Raw genomic sequence first — 15,167 nt, forward strand, 5'->3', positions numbered from 1 at the left:
AGTTGAGTCTGTGTATATATATTAAAAAATATATATATATATATATATATATATATATATATACACATATATCCTCCATCCTCCAGGCGAGGAGGCTCGGCGCGTTTTTAACGACGGCCAGCGTCTTCTGCACCAGATGATTGACAGCGGCAGTCTAAGGGGGCGGGGTCTTGTGGGCTTCTGGCGTGCTCAGAGTGAGGGTGATGACATCAACGTTTACAGAGATGATATCACAGTCCACAGAGACACCAAACCTATCGCCACCTTCCACGGACTACGGCAGCAGGTGAGGGACATTTACAGGTGCTAAATTCTCTATGTCCTGTATTTAGAGCTTTAAAGCTGAGCCAATGGTCCAGGAGTGGTTGTCATGGTAACATGTAGCTGCCAATGGTCATATCATGTAAACAAAGTAATGCTGGACTGCGATTGGTCGTTGACCCTCAGAGATGTAGGACAGTCTGTTTAAATGGGTTCATTCTGCTCTAAAACTAAAAACCCTTTATTAAAGCTAAAGGAAGGAAGAGCTGCAGCTGTATTTACGCCAGACTCATGTTCTTCGTTAATGTTTTCGTCATTGATTATATCCACTTTTGTCTTTTCTTTGTGTATTTTTTCCTACAGGTAGAAAAGGTGGACGGCTCTGAGCCCTTTCTGTGTTTGTCGGACTTCGTGGCGCCCGTAGACAGCGCCATGGAGGACTACCTGGGTCTGTTTGCTGTTGGGGTGTTTGGAGCTGAAGAGCTGAGTCGGCATTATCAGGATCAGGGAGATGACTACAGCAGCATCATGGTCAAAGCCCTCGCAGACCGCCTCGCTGAGGTACAGTACGGGCCTGAATCACCTGGATAGGCTGTTTGCAGTCATGTGATCCCAGGGAAGTGTCAAGGTCAGCTGGAGGTCAGGAGGAGGTGTTCTAGACCAGGGATAATGTAGTAAAGTTAGTCAGTTTAAGCTCTAGGTGGCGCTGCACGCTGCAGTTATCATCAGAACATTTCTGCATCCATTGGTTCATCACATATAAGTGATTTTTACTACAGGTAACTGATTTACCTGAGATTCTTGTTTTGTCTTTCATGTCTGCTGTGTTGGCGTCTCTAACGCTGTTTGCTGAAGTCTCTGATGTGTATCTGGTCTTTTTCTTGGACTAATGTCTTCAATTAGGGATGATTGTGTGCATCTTAGGCACTTTTCATTGTTTAAATGAATGAATTTTGGCAAGATTGTGTATTTTTACTTGATCTTGTTTTTCCATCTCAGCTCCTGCAGTAAGTCTAAGATACACTGTTTACAAGCAAAAGTTACACTCAAGCTGTTAAGAGCAAAAACGGCCCCATTGAAACCCATTCAAACTGACAGTTTTGATCTCACTTCCAGTAAAGCATAATACATGCATTTTATTATACCTGGGTGTCAATCTGGGCTTTTTGCCTTGGAATCGACCATTTTTATTGCTTTCCACCAGGTGGCGACATTTTGACCATGTTTGGCACATGGAGAGACAACATGCAAAAAATAATACATAAAAATCACTGTTGCTGCCAATTATTAACACAGTCTGTAATAATTCAGCACAAAAAATTTCTTTGCATGTAGTGTATTGAAAATAGTTCATTTTTCTGTTTTATATCTAAAAGCATCATACAAAATCTGTCATTTGAAAGGTTAAAATCTTAAAAGGTTAATGAAAATTTGATATCAATAATTAGATCAGTTGTAGGTGAAAAAATAGCTCAATAAGGTAGAATAAAATATTAATGTAAAACATTTTTAGGTCTGTTAATATTATTTAAATTAATTGCAATTAATCAAGGTCCACAAGTAGTGCACTTTTTTCCCCATGATTAATTTCATGCTTTGTTGTCCCTTTCAGCACAATATTAGTCTCCTCACAGCCACAGTGATGTGAAATAGGTCCATCACTTCTCCTTAATGTCTCATTTTACTTTATAAAATTAACCAACAGCTTAGTGAAAAAGTCAGTCATCTCAACCTTTTTACTGTTGTCTTATTTAATGTTCAATCCATAACAAGTTTATTTTTTCCGCTGTTAAGTTTATATTGAATCTTCGATCTACCAATAATAATAGGTATATATCTAAGCATGAAATCAATTACAGCTAGTTTAAGACGGAAGAATAACAAGAAATGACATAAAAACTATATGCAAAATAGTGGAATTTAAAATGCAATAAGAGGGCACGATTAATTGCAATTAACTACAGAAATTCTGAGATAAATTCCAATTAAAAAATTTAATCTTTTTGGGTGCAGATGGCCTAGTGGTTGAGGGGCACCCCATGTACGTGGACGGCCAGGGTTCGGGTCCGGCCTGGGGCCCTTTGCCGTATGTCTCTCCCCCGCTCTCGTCCCTGTTTCTGACTCCGTCCGCTGTCCTCATCTGTCAAATAGAGGCACAAAAATGCCCAAAAATAGATTTAAAAAAAATAAAATATTTAATCTTTTTACAGCCCTGATATTTTTATATATAAATTTATTAGGGTTGTAACAATATGGAAAAATTTCAGTTCGGTGCGTAACTCTGTTTTGAAGTCATGGTTCAGTATGTTTTCGGTACGGTAATTAAAGCATTAATTTCAGATTTTTTTTTAAATTAAATTGTATTAAAATAAATAGGCTGATTAAATTACATTTAAATTATTAATGGTGCTCCAGCCTCCTTCCATAAGGTCTTCAATGATTAAAAATATTGATAAATAGATACATTTTTGAATTACTAGGTTATTTTCATTGATATATTGACATATTTATACCCATTCTTTAAAGACTAACATTTCCTAGCCAACATGTACACATTATTGTACAACGGTAAGTTAGTTGTTAAGCATGCTAATTAACGCCTATCCTGCCGATTTTAACATGGACTTCAACACTGGATTACTTTTTTAACCAATGGGACCTACTACAAAGTTTGGAAGAACTCACAGCCCATCTTGGTGGATTAAAATGTTAGAGCCGTGTGAAATCTGAGGATGACTTTCCCTATGACGCATCTGCAGACATGGAGTCTTCTCTCCCCCTCCTCTGAGGCTGACAGTCGAAGGTACCGCGTTTAGAATTAACTAATCACAAAACCAGAGCACCATTGTTATAATAAAAAGATCTAACATCATGGGACATTCATAACTGGCTGGTGAGACTTTTTGTTGTTCCTCCTCGTTACAGTGACGTTCTTGTTTGAGTGGAGCCTTTTCAAATGCTCTGATTGGTCCACTGGACGACGTGCTGTCAGCAGCACAGCTGCTGAATAATGTCAGCGCTGCTGTTGTTGTCTTTGTCCACTGTTGTATTTTACTGGGAAACAAAGAGTTCTGAAACGGGACACTTTTATCTGGGAATATTCAGACTGTTGCTGTTGTTTGCTGTGGCTGTGTGGTTTTCAGGACAGTGTGTAAGTGAGTTGTTCTCTGGTTTTCCGTCTGTGTATGAGCTTTCAATATGTATCTGTTCGGTACAAGCCTGTACTGTACTGAGAGGCCTATCCAAACGGATACGGTACGAGTACACACACCTTTACACCCCTTATACTGGTGTTTTCGTCCTTCAGGCCTTTGCAGAGGAGCTCCACTGTCGTGTTCGTAAAGATCTGTGGGGTTACAGCTGTGAAGAGGAGCTGCAGGCCGCCGACCTTCACAGAGTCCGGTACCAGGGAATCAGACCGGCAGCAGGTTACCCGAGTCAGCCTGACCACACGGAGAAGAACACCATGTGGAGACTGGCACAGATTAATGAGAGGACGGGTGAGAGACCTGCTGTTTTATATGACATGATACAGAATTTAGTCTTCAGTGTAATACCAATACAGATTTAAATGATTTTAATAATAAAGCAATTAAACAGAAGTCACCAAAATTAACCTTTAATGTTTGCGGTCATCCAAGTAATGTTATATCAAATCAGTATTAATTTAACCCCAGTATTTCCCTGTTAATGCTATATTTATTTATTGTCATGTTTTGTTGTTTTAATTTTTGTCTATTTCCCTGTTTGTTACATTTTTATGTTTTGCCTTGTTTTATTGTTTTATTTTTTGTCTATTTCCCCGTTAATTCAACATCTGTCTCTGTGCAGGCATCAGTCTGACGGAGTCTTTGGCCATGTCTCCGGCTGCATCCGTCTGTGGTCTCTACTTCTCTCATCCTCAGTCGTCTTACTTCGCTGTAGGAAAGATCTCTAAAGACCAGGCCAGTCTCATTTTTACAAAGATCTTACCAAGGTCTGTGGGCGCCACTGTGATCGTGGTTACCACCATCTGATGCTGATCTGCTTCAGACCCTACTTGACCCCCTTCCTGTAAAAACCAGTAAAATAATGACAGTGCAGAGATGTTAAATCCACATCAGGATCAGCTGAATGTATCTTGATTCAGATCTAGGAGCTGACTCTGATCCGTCTCCTCTCTCCCTGTTCAGGTTGAAGACTACTCCAGGAGGAAGACCATGAGGGTGGAGGAGGTGGAGCGGTGGCTGGGGCCAATCCTCGGCTACGATCCAGACCAGTGACACCAGAGCAAGGATCAGGGACAAGTGATCCTGGACTGACTGATGTAGGACCAGGGACTACAGTTTTGTGACTAGGGACAGCTGATCTAGCACCAGGGACAGCTGATCCAGGACCAGGGCCAACTGAACCAGGACCAAGGACAATGTCCAGGACCAGGGTCAACTGGTCATGAATTGACTGACTGATGCAGGCCCATGGACTACAGTTCCATGACCAGGGACAACTGATCCAAGACCAGGGACAACTGATCCAGGACCAGGAATACTGACTATTAACAAGGACTAGTGATCCAGGAAATAATACAACTGATCCTGGACTGACTGACTGATTCAGTATCAGGGACTACTGTTCCATGACTAGGACTACTGATCCAGGATTGACTTATTGATCTAGAACCAGGACTACTGATCCAGGACTACTGATCCAGGACAAGGGCCTTCTCTTTCAGGACCAAGACTACTTATCCTAGACTGACTGACTGATGCGGGACCAGGGACTAGTTTTCCATGACTTGGGAGAACTGATCCAGGACCAAGTCTACTGATCCAGGACTGACTGACCAGGACCTCCTGATTCTGGACCAAGTCTCCATTTAGACTATAAGTCACATCGTCTCTTTGTTGATCGGGGTCCTTATGAGCTAATTATTATTATTATTATTATTACTATTATTATTATTATTATTATTATTATTACTATTATTATTATTATTATTATTATTATTATTATTATTATTATTATTATTATTACTATTATTATTATTATTATTATTATTATTATTATTATTATTATTTTGTCTTATTTTGACAGTTCAGAGGCCTGACTTCCTCCTCTGTCTGCAGCTCTACCATCCACTGATCTTAGAGTTTTTATTGATTTTATTTCTCATAAAAATATTTAATTTTCTATTGGAAAGAATCAGTCGCTCAAACATGGAGAAGAATAATCAGATGATAAACATCTAAAATCATAAAAACTTAAAATTCTTACTAAAGAATTAAATCAGGTCTCAGTACATGTTTGATAAATAAATAACTATCAAAGTTTGAATAATTAGAAATGTTTATTTTATTAATGATCATGAGTGAATTATCTGAAAAAACAGCAGATATGAATATTTTATTATAAAGGAAATAAACTGAGAGAATTAAAACAAAACAATACAAATGACCTTCACAGCATTGGTCACCTGATCAGCTGGTTAAAGTCAGAGAGCTGTTATTAAAAGTGTTGAAATGTTCCTTTAATCCAGAGCGATTCACATTAAAGACAACAAAATGATGTGATTGAATCATCAGTCAAAAGAAGAGAGAACATTAAACTCCAGCTCTGGTTTAGTTTACTGAAACGTCACTGAGGTCAGCGGCTCTGAGTCAGCCAAGATTCAAACCATAGAAACTTTATTTAAAACTCAACAGTTACACTACAAATGCTCACAGAGTAATACGCTGTTTTTATTTGTTTTTATGTTTTTTTAGAGCATTCTGATGTTTGAATGAGTATAGTTTCGTTTAGGTCACTGGTTCCCAACCCCCCCCCCCCAAATTAACCCTCATAAATAAAGAATAAATAATCTGACCCAACAGAATATACCCTCACTGACAGACCTTCATTTCACAGATAGACTGATATCAAACACAGGAACAGAAGAAACCAATCAGGGCTGAGCAGGAGAAGAGAGTCCAATAAATAGTTGTTGTTTTTTTAAGAAGGTTCCTAGCTGAGCCAAGCAACCCAAAAATAATTTAGTGTCAGCCATAATAAAGGCTGTTAGAATTCTCTGGATAATAGTGAAAGGAGCTTCACTGCTTCCTTTATCATCTCCTGGACCATCCTCTACCAAAAGAGAGAAAAGTCTACCCACAAGACGAGAGTTTGGAACTTGAACCATTTATTTTTAGACAAAATTTATTTTTAGGGGGGCGAAGCAGATGTGATAATATCTCAGGTGAAGCTCACTCTCTCACTTTAAAAACACCTGGTTTAACTATTAAAAGGGTCTGATCATCATTCTGGTTCGTATGTGCAGATCAGACCAGGACTCAGAGAGCTTTGGCGCCCCCCTAGGGGTCCAGGACCCCAGGTTGGGAGCTGGTGTTTTAGGTGTTTGTATTCATTTTAGTTTTTGTTCTTTTAAATGTTTGAGGATTAAAAACATTTCCAGAAGATTTTTTTAAATGTCTATGACTTGAAAGTCACATTTCATAAACTTCAGTGGTAATAATGATAATCAGCATGCTGAAAACTTGAATATTTGATAATAGAATGATGTCAGTGTTAAACAAATCTTCAAACATCCACCTTCATCCTGCATTTAGCTGTTCATCTGATATTTCTGCAGATCATTTATGATACACAGCCCGCTTTTGTTGTTCTGCTGACTTTGAACCCACATTTTTTCAGGCACCGGCACTATAAAAAAAGAACTGATTTAGCACCAGTATGAGGAAAAAAACCAAACAATATGACGCCCTACTAACAGATAACCTGTTAACCTTGATCTAAATAAACCCAGATTGTTGAGGCTCTGACTCGATCTGGAACAGTAAAATTATTAAAGTGGCTGTGTTAACTCAAACTTAGGTTCTCAGGTAAACTCACCTTTGTGTCTTAAAGCTCTGATGAGCTGCAGCTTCGTCTCCATCAAATCAAGTCTGGACCATTTCACTGCTGATTTTATTAACCTTTGTCTTAAATAGTGATTTGATCACATGGTGCACTTATGATAAAAATTTGATTGTTTACAGAGAATATAAACTGATCTCAGTATTAAATCATCTTTGAACATCAGTGTTGGGGGTGTAGCTCACCTGAAGCTCACCTGGGGAGTTTTAGGTGCTCAGGTAAACTCACGTTTGTGTCTTAGAGCCCTGTTGTGCTGCAGCTTTGTCTCAATCATTCGATTGTTTCTGTATCACTTTAATTTTACTACACTGTAAAAAATGTTGTGCGTATGTTCTTGGTACTGGAACACTGTAAAAAATGTTGTTCATAGAAGTAAATGATTTCAACATGCTATCTGTCTGTCTCTGAGTTTCCTCCACTGTTAGATATTCTCTACTACTCCATCTTCTGATATCAGAATCAGCTTTATTGGGCAAGTATGTTCACACAACAAGGAATGAGACTCCAGTTAGCTTTGCTGTCAGTGTACAGGAATTCAACATCAAATATACAAAATAAATTAAACTGAGAACAAAAAAGATTTACATAATGCGCAAGCTTTGATTTCTTACTATATACAAGTCCAGGTGCATTGAAAGTACAGTTACAATGTGTGTAAATGCTACAAGAACTCTGACAAGGCATGATCAGAAAACAGAATATGCAGAGACAGAAACAGCTGGTTCTGAGCAGGGCTGAAACAGAGGAGTTTTTAGACATATACAAATTCAATATTAGAGTTTTTTCAGCAACAAACTTAACAGGCATGTTTTGGAGACCTCTGAGACTGATATAAACTTGTCTTAAAAGTGTAAAATATGTCACCTTTAAAATTTCACTTGTATTCTATCTATGCCTTTAAAGATGATGTCATTCTTTAGAATTTACAAAACTTTCCATCCTTGCCTTTAAAGATGGTGTCATTAGAGTTTATAAATTATTCATCTTTGCCTTTAAAGACACCAACATCCTTCAGAGTTTATCAAACATTCCATCTTTGCCTTTAAAGATGATGACATCCTTTAGTTTATCAAACATTCCATCCTTGCCTTAAAAGACAATGTCATCCTTTAGAGTTTATGAAACATTCAATTTTTGCCTCTAAAGATGATGCCATCCTTAAGTTTTTCAAACATTCCAGCCTTGCCTTTAAAGTTGGTGTCACCCATTAGAGTTTATAAATTATTCCATCTTTGCCTTTAAAGACAGTGTCATGCTCTAAAGTTTACAAAACATTCCAGCTTGGCCTTTAAAGACGATGTTTCTTTTAAGAGTTTATGAAACATTCTTGCCTTTAGAGCTGATGCCATCCTTTGGAGTTTTTCAAACATTCCAGCCTTGCCTTTAAAGACAGTGTCTTCCTTTAGAGTTTAAAAATGATTCCCCTTGCCTGAAAAGATGATGTCATCCTTTGGAGTTTAACAAACATTCCGTCCTTGCCTTTGAAAGACGATGTCTTCCTTTAGAGTTTAAAAATTGTTCCCTTTGCCTTTAAAGATTAAGTCATCCTTTAGTTTTTCAAACATTCCAGCCTTGCCTTTAAAGATGACGACATCCTTAGTGTTCATAAAACATTCCATCCTTGTCTTAAAAGACAATGTCATCCTCTAAAGTTTATAAAACATTCCAGCCTTGCCTTTAAAGATGGTGTTATCCATTAGAGTTTATCAAACATTCCATCCTTGACTGAAAAGATGATGCCATCCTTTGGAGTTTAACAAACATTCCATCCTTGCCTTTGAAAGACAGTGTCTTCCTTTAGAGTTTAAAAATTATTCCCTTTGCCTTTAAAGATGAAGTCATCCTTTAGTTTATCAAACATTCCATCCTTGCCTTTAAAGATGATGTCATCCTTTAGAGTTTAGAAAACATTCCATCCTTGTCTTTAAAGATAATGCCATCCTTGAGAGTTAATAAAACATTCCATCCTTGCCTTTGAAGACAATGTCATGCTTAAGAGTTTTTCAACCATTACATTCCTGCCTTAAAAGTTGATGTCATCCTTTAGAGTTTATAAAACACTCCAGTCTTGCCTTTAAAGATGCCATCCTCTAGTGTTTAAACTGTAAACATTCCATCTTTGCCTTTAACATGCAGGCCAGTCTAGAGCCTGCCCTCTTCTTTCATGAAGCCAGGTTGTTGTGACTACTTGAATGTTGTTGGTTACCTCCCCCTAGAGCCTCCTGATGAGAACTACAGTCCTGAAGTCAGACTTTAAAATGACAACACAGTGATCTGTAATTTTTTTTTTCATTTATGAAAGAGAAAAAGATTTTATTTTATCTTTATTTCACTGTAGAGAGAAAAGGATTATCTGAAGCCCTATTTTCGTGTCTGATGTGTTTAATATGAGACTACTAAATCAGACGAGCTACCCCCCACTCTCTCTCTCTCTCTCTCCATCGTACACCTGGTCAGCTCCTCCCTCGGTGAGTCTCTCCATCCAATGGCAGAGGAGCTTGAGTGCGCGTGTGTCGGTGCAGCCGTCCTAGGTCAGACCCACGGCGGAGCTCGGAGCGGCGCAGACATGTCTGACGGAGGAGAAGGAGAGGACGAGATCCAGTTCCTGCGGACTGTGAGTAGACCGTACCGAGCGTGGGGCCGTTGGGGGGAGTAGGAGGGGGGGCTGTCAGCCGCGGGCACTGCGGACAATCCTCCCGCTGGCCGTGAGCGTGCGTGTGCGTGGGCAGTGGGGAGTTTACCGCAGTAGGCTGAGGAGAAGAGAGGAGGAGGAGGAGGAGCAGGGAGGAGCTGTCAGCATGTTACGGAGGAGTTCAGCCGCATGCCGATGCGCGTGCGTTTGCTTTCACTGCTGCTTGTGTGCGCGTGCGTGCTTTTTATAGCGGGCGCAGTGCGGCTCCGTGTGGAGAATCTGCATCCTCTGCACTTCGGCTCTGAGACGATGCTGGGCGCGCGCGTGCGTGTGATGGAGTGAGAGGAGGAGTGTGGAGGAGCCCACTGTTGATAATCCACTGGTGTTTCTGTTTCCTCCTGCAGAAACCAGAGCCAAATATGTAGGGATGTACCGATGCATTGGTTTGATATCAGCTGATTTTGACTCTTTGATGATCAATAATCAATAATCAGCGACAGAGCCCATGTGGTTTTACTGTTGACATGGATCAGACGTGACTGCTGATTCAGAGAAAAGACCTGTTGGATGTTCCATTAATTCTGCGGTCAGACAGGAGAAAAAAGTGAAAAAATCCTGAAGATGTGGTTAACAGAGTGAGCCTGGTTTAACCATCAGCTGTTGTAACTGTGGGTGCATCAGTGATAAACGTGTCTGCGGCTGTGCTCCTTCACTGACTCTCTCTCTCGGTGCAGCAGCAGCAGGTTGGTGCAGAGCGATGCAGAGATGATCTCTGATCAACATGTTGGACATGTCGGAGCTCTGAGTCTCTCTGTTCTGACTCTGCATGGATCAATACTCATATTATTACTCAGCATTAATCGGAGCGTGTGACAGGAGAGGATGGATGTCCTCATGGTGACAATCTTCTCTCAGATTTAACCACGGAGAGAGAGAGAGAGACTCTGGTTTAGACATACGGTGCCACTGATTGGTGAAGTGGGTGGATCTGGCGAGCAGTGAGGGGTTTCCCTCCATCGGCTGTGTTCTGTAGAGATTTAAAACCGTAAATCAGCTGATACTGTTAGTCTGCAATAGAGACATGATTTTAAACCTGAGTCCTGCAGCTCTGTGTTTTGGTTTCTGTAGTTCTGGTTCATCTCTGTGTGCATCAGGACTCAAACTGTGCCAGCAGAGATTTTCATGATCTCACATCTGAGTAGGGTTGGGTGTTCTGTGATACTGATGCTAAATCAATACTTTTTAACCATGCTGGTGCCTGAATCAGTCATTTTAAGAGAAGAAGTGTGTTAAAGGTTGAAGTGGATTAAAGCTGGCTCAGGATTGTAAAGATTCTGAGAAATATAGAGATCCTAACAGAACATAGTTAGGAAAACATGGAGACTCTGCACAGCTAAATGATTAAAGATGTCCATGCTCTGCTGAAATAAAATCAGTGCACATACATGGTGCAAACACCATGGCCAAGTTTTGCCCCTGGTTTTGGGTTGGCGGGGTCCTGAAATGAAGCACTGAAGTCTGATTCTGTTCAGTAGGTATCAGATGTGTTGGCCCTGGTACTAACATTTTACCAGATTAATAATCCCTCAGCCCAAGGCCAGAACCAGGTCTCTCTAATCAGTGTGAATGCGTGCGTATTGTTCTTAGAGATGGTGTCAGACCAATCCATGTGGACCTGAGCATGGTACATGGTTTTGCTGCTAGTGATGGAGCGCCGGGCTGCTGCGTCAGTACGTGCCGCCGCCATGCTACGTCAATAGGTAGCATTCAGTAGTCTCCTGTTGATCAGACTTTGGTCTTCCTTCATCCGTCTAGACCAAGCGGCAATCTCTGGTCCTGAAAAATGAAGCCAATGTGGAAGTTAAAAAATTGCAATACAGCGAGTGTCCACTTGGAGGCTGGCTGCAGGAACACTGGAAGACACGTACACAGCACATGTGAAAAAGCCTTTTTTTTTTAAACTTGAAATTAACTGGATTACAGCCTGTACAGGGGTGAATTTATTTGTACCACAATCATTTAGATTTTATTTAGGAAAAACTTCTCTGCGCACGGATTGGCATGCCTCAGTTGATTGACAGATAGCTTGACAGGCAGATGCTGCCTGCAGAATACTAGCTTTAGTGCTAGCTGAGCTAACAGGAAGTCGAGCTAAGTAAGCTGGCTTGTCTGCCGTTAAGATGATCTAAAGTTTTTTCGAGCAGCTCTAGGGTTTACAGAGACAGTCAACAATCTCTAGAATTTACTGAGAATAGCCAACTATCTCCAGGGTTTAGAGAAAATGGTGAAACATCTCTAGAGTATACAGAGAACGGTCAACCATCTTTAGAGTTTACAGAGAATGGTCAAACATCTCTAGAGTATACAGAGAACAGTCAACCATCTCTAGAGTTTACAGAGAATGGTCAAACATCTCTAGAGTATACAGAGAATGGTCAACCATCTCTAGAGTTTACAGAGAATGGTCAAACATCTCTAGAGTATACAGAGAACAGTCAACCATCTCTAGAGTTTACAGAGAATGGTCAAACATCTCTAGAGTATACAGAGAATGGTCAACCATCTCTAGAGTTTACAGAGAATGGTCAAACATCTCTAGAGTATACAGAGAATGGTCAAACATCTCTAGAGTATACAGAGAATGGTCAACCATCTCTAGAGTTTACAGAGAATGGTCAAACATCTCTAAAGTATACAGAGAACAGTCAACCATCTCTAGAGTTTACAGAGAATGGTCAAACATCTCTAGAGTATACAGAGAATGGTCAACCATCTCTAGAGTTTACAGAGAATAGCCAACCATCTCTAGAGTTTACAGAGAACGGTCAACCATCTCTAGAGTTTACAGAGAATGGTCAAACATCTCCAGAGTTTACAGAGACAGTCAACCATCTCTAGGGTTTACAGAAAACGGTCGACCATCTCTAGGATTTACAGAGACAGTCAACAATCTCTAGAATTTACTGAGAATAGCCAACCATCTCTAGAGCATACAGAGAACGGTCAACCATCTCTAGAGTTTACAGAGAACAGTCAACCACCTCTAGAGTTTACAGAGAATGGTCAACCATCTCTAGGGTTTACAGAGAACAGTCAACCATCTCTAGAGTTTACAGAGAACGGTCAACCATCTCTAAAGTTTACAGAGAACGGTCAAACATCTCTAGAGTTTACAGAGAATAGCCAACCATCTCTAGAGTATACAGAGAACAGTCAACCATCTCTAGAGTTTATATAGAATGGTCGACCATCTCTAGATTTTACAGAGAACGGTCAACCATCTCTAGAGTTTACAGAGAACGGTCAAACATCTCTATGGTTTACAGAGAACAGTCAACCATCTCTAGGGTTTACAGAGAACAGTCAACCATCTCTAGAGTTTATAGAGAATGGTCGACCATCACTAGAGTTTACAGATAATTGTCTGAAAAAGAGGTCCCTGAGTACCAACTGAGCGTGGTTTTAACCCTGCAGGCTTCCTGAGTTCTGTTGTTGACCATGTTCCTCCCTTTTTGACCACCGCGGACTCATCCTCTGATGGCTCCTTCCAGCAGGATAATGCATCCTGTCACAAAGCTCAGATCATCTCAGACTGGTTTCTTGAACATGAGTTCACTGAACTTCAATGGCCTCCACAGTCACCAGATCCCAGTCCAACAGAGCAGTGATTTTTAACCCTTTTCTGCTTAAGGCAAAACATCTTCTTATCTTTAGCTGATGTAAAGTTGTAGTTTGACAGATGGTTGTTCAGACTCATGATGCACACCTAGACATGCCTTGCTCCACCATTTAGGAAATCTAAATTACAAAAATACATGCTAAAATGTATGTTTTTGCTTCTTATGTTTTGGCCACAACAGCCTTATTCAGATTCAAGCAATCTGCTGAAGCAAGTCCAAACCATTTTGGACCTGTTAATAGTCATTTTTACTCCAAATTATCCAAAACACGCACATGTGAAATATAGGCTCAGTGAGAAATGGCACAAAACACCACAGAAATGATTTTGTTGTTGAAGTGGTTGTCCAGTTTTTGGATATTTTAATGCCTTCTGATATCATGAGTTTTAAAACAATATTATCACAGTAGTTCTTTTCATCACTGATAGAATCTGAAAATATCACTGCACACACATGTAAAGGTATCTTTGGTTGTATTGTATATATCGTTGTATAGTTGTATCGTTGTGTGGTCGTATTATTCAGGCAAGGTTGTAAAAATTCCCAAGGCACAACTAGACTTGCCTTGCCACACCATTTGAGAACCACTACGATAGAGCAGATGGTCTGGTGGTTTAAGGTACACCCCGTGTACGCAGTCGGCCCAGGTTCGAACCCAGCCTGTGGCACTTTCCGTCATGTCTCTCCTCAGCTCTGTCTGATTTTCTCTGGGATTTAGATCCGGACTCATTGCTGGCCACTTCAGAACTCTCCAGCTTTGTCTCCAACCATTTCTTGGTGCTTTTTGAGGTATGTTTGGGGCCATTGTCCTGCTGGAACACCCATGACCTCTGACCCAGACCCAGCTTTCTGACACTAGGCCCTACATTGCGGCCCAAAGTCTTTTGATAGTCTCCAGATTTCATGATTCCTTGCACACAGTCAAGGCACCCAGTGCCAGAGGCAGCAAAACAACCCGAAACATCTTTGAACCCCCACCATGTTTGACTGTAGGTACTGTGTTCGTTTCTTTGTAGGCCTCATTCTGTTTTCTGTAAACAGTAGAATGATGTGCTTTTCCAAAAAGCTCTACCTTAGTCTCAAACTCCAGTCTGGTTTTTTTATGTCTCTTTGTCAGCAGTGGGGTTCTCCTGGGTCTCCTGCCATAGCGCTTCATCTCATTCAGATGACCACGTATGGTCCCAGCTGACACTTTTGCACCCTGAGTCTGCAGGACAGCCTGAATTTGTGTGTAAGTTGACTGAGGATGTTTATCCACCATTCCAACTATCCTGCGTTGCATTCTTTTGTCAGTTTTTCTCTTCCATCCACGTCCAGGGAGATTAGCCACAGCTCCATGGTTATAAACTTCTTGATTATATTACACACAGTGGACAAAGGAATTTCAGGATCTCTGGAGATGGTCTTTAACCTTGAGATTGTTCATATTTTTCCACAATTTTGTTTCTTAAGTCCTCAGACAGTTCTGGGCTCTTCTTTCTCTTCTCCATGCTTGGTGTGACACACACAGACACACAACACAAAGGCTGAGTCAACTTTTAGACATTCTAACTGGCTTCAGGTGTGATTTCTAGATTGTCAGCACCTGTAACTGCCACAGGTGAGTTTAAATGAGCATCACATGCTGGAAATAAAATGATTTACCCACAGTTTTAAAAGGGGGACAATCTTTTTGTCCGGCCCATTTTTTGACTTTTGTGTAAAAT

At 40.4% G+C, this 15,167-nt stretch overlaps 2 protein-coding genes across 4 annotated transcripts in view; both read left to right on the top strand.

Annotated features, from left to right (window-relative positions):
• mtr (5-methyltetrahydrofolate-homocysteine methyltransferase) overlaps positions 1-5,219 on the top strand; it is a 32,050-nt gene extending 26,831 nt beyond the window's left edge. For 2 of the 3 annotated variants that reach the window (XM_041814893.1, XM_041814895.1), the window contains 5 exons: positions 87-286; positions 625-822; positions 3,569-3,761; positions 4,093-4,205; positions 4,434-5,219. In XM_041814893.1, coding sequence (XP_041670827.1) covers positions 87-286; positions 625-822; positions 3,569-3,761; positions 4,093-4,205; positions 4,434-4,523 — 794 coding nt within the window. In that variant the 3' untranslated portion in view covers positions 4,524-5,219. Of the gene's footprint in view, positions 1-86; positions 287-624; positions 823-3,568; positions 3,762-4,092; positions 4,206-4,433 lie in introns of those variants that run through there. The other variant, XM_041814894.1, reaches the window with a different exon arrangement.
• A 4,485-nt stretch (positions 5,220-9,704) lies between these two features.
• Positions 9,705-15,167, top strand: part of ryr2a (ryanodine receptor 2a (cardiac)) — a 163,482-nt gene continuing 158,019 nt past the window's right edge. Inside the window, exon 1 of the mRNA XM_041815659.1 lies at positions 9,705-9,763. Within this exon, the coding sequence (XP_041671593.1) occupies positions 9,716-9,763 (48 nt within the window). The 5' untranslated portion in view covers positions 9,705-9,715. The remainder of the gene's footprint in view (positions 9,764-15,167) is intronic.

Source organism: Cheilinus undulatus, linkage group 20, assembly GCF_018320785.1.
Source record: "Cheilinus undulatus linkage group 20, ASM1832078v1, whole genome shotgun sequence".
NCBI classification, from domain to species: domain Eukaryota; kingdom Metazoa; phylum Chordata; class Actinopteri; order Labriformes; family Labridae; genus Cheilinus; species Cheilinus undulatus.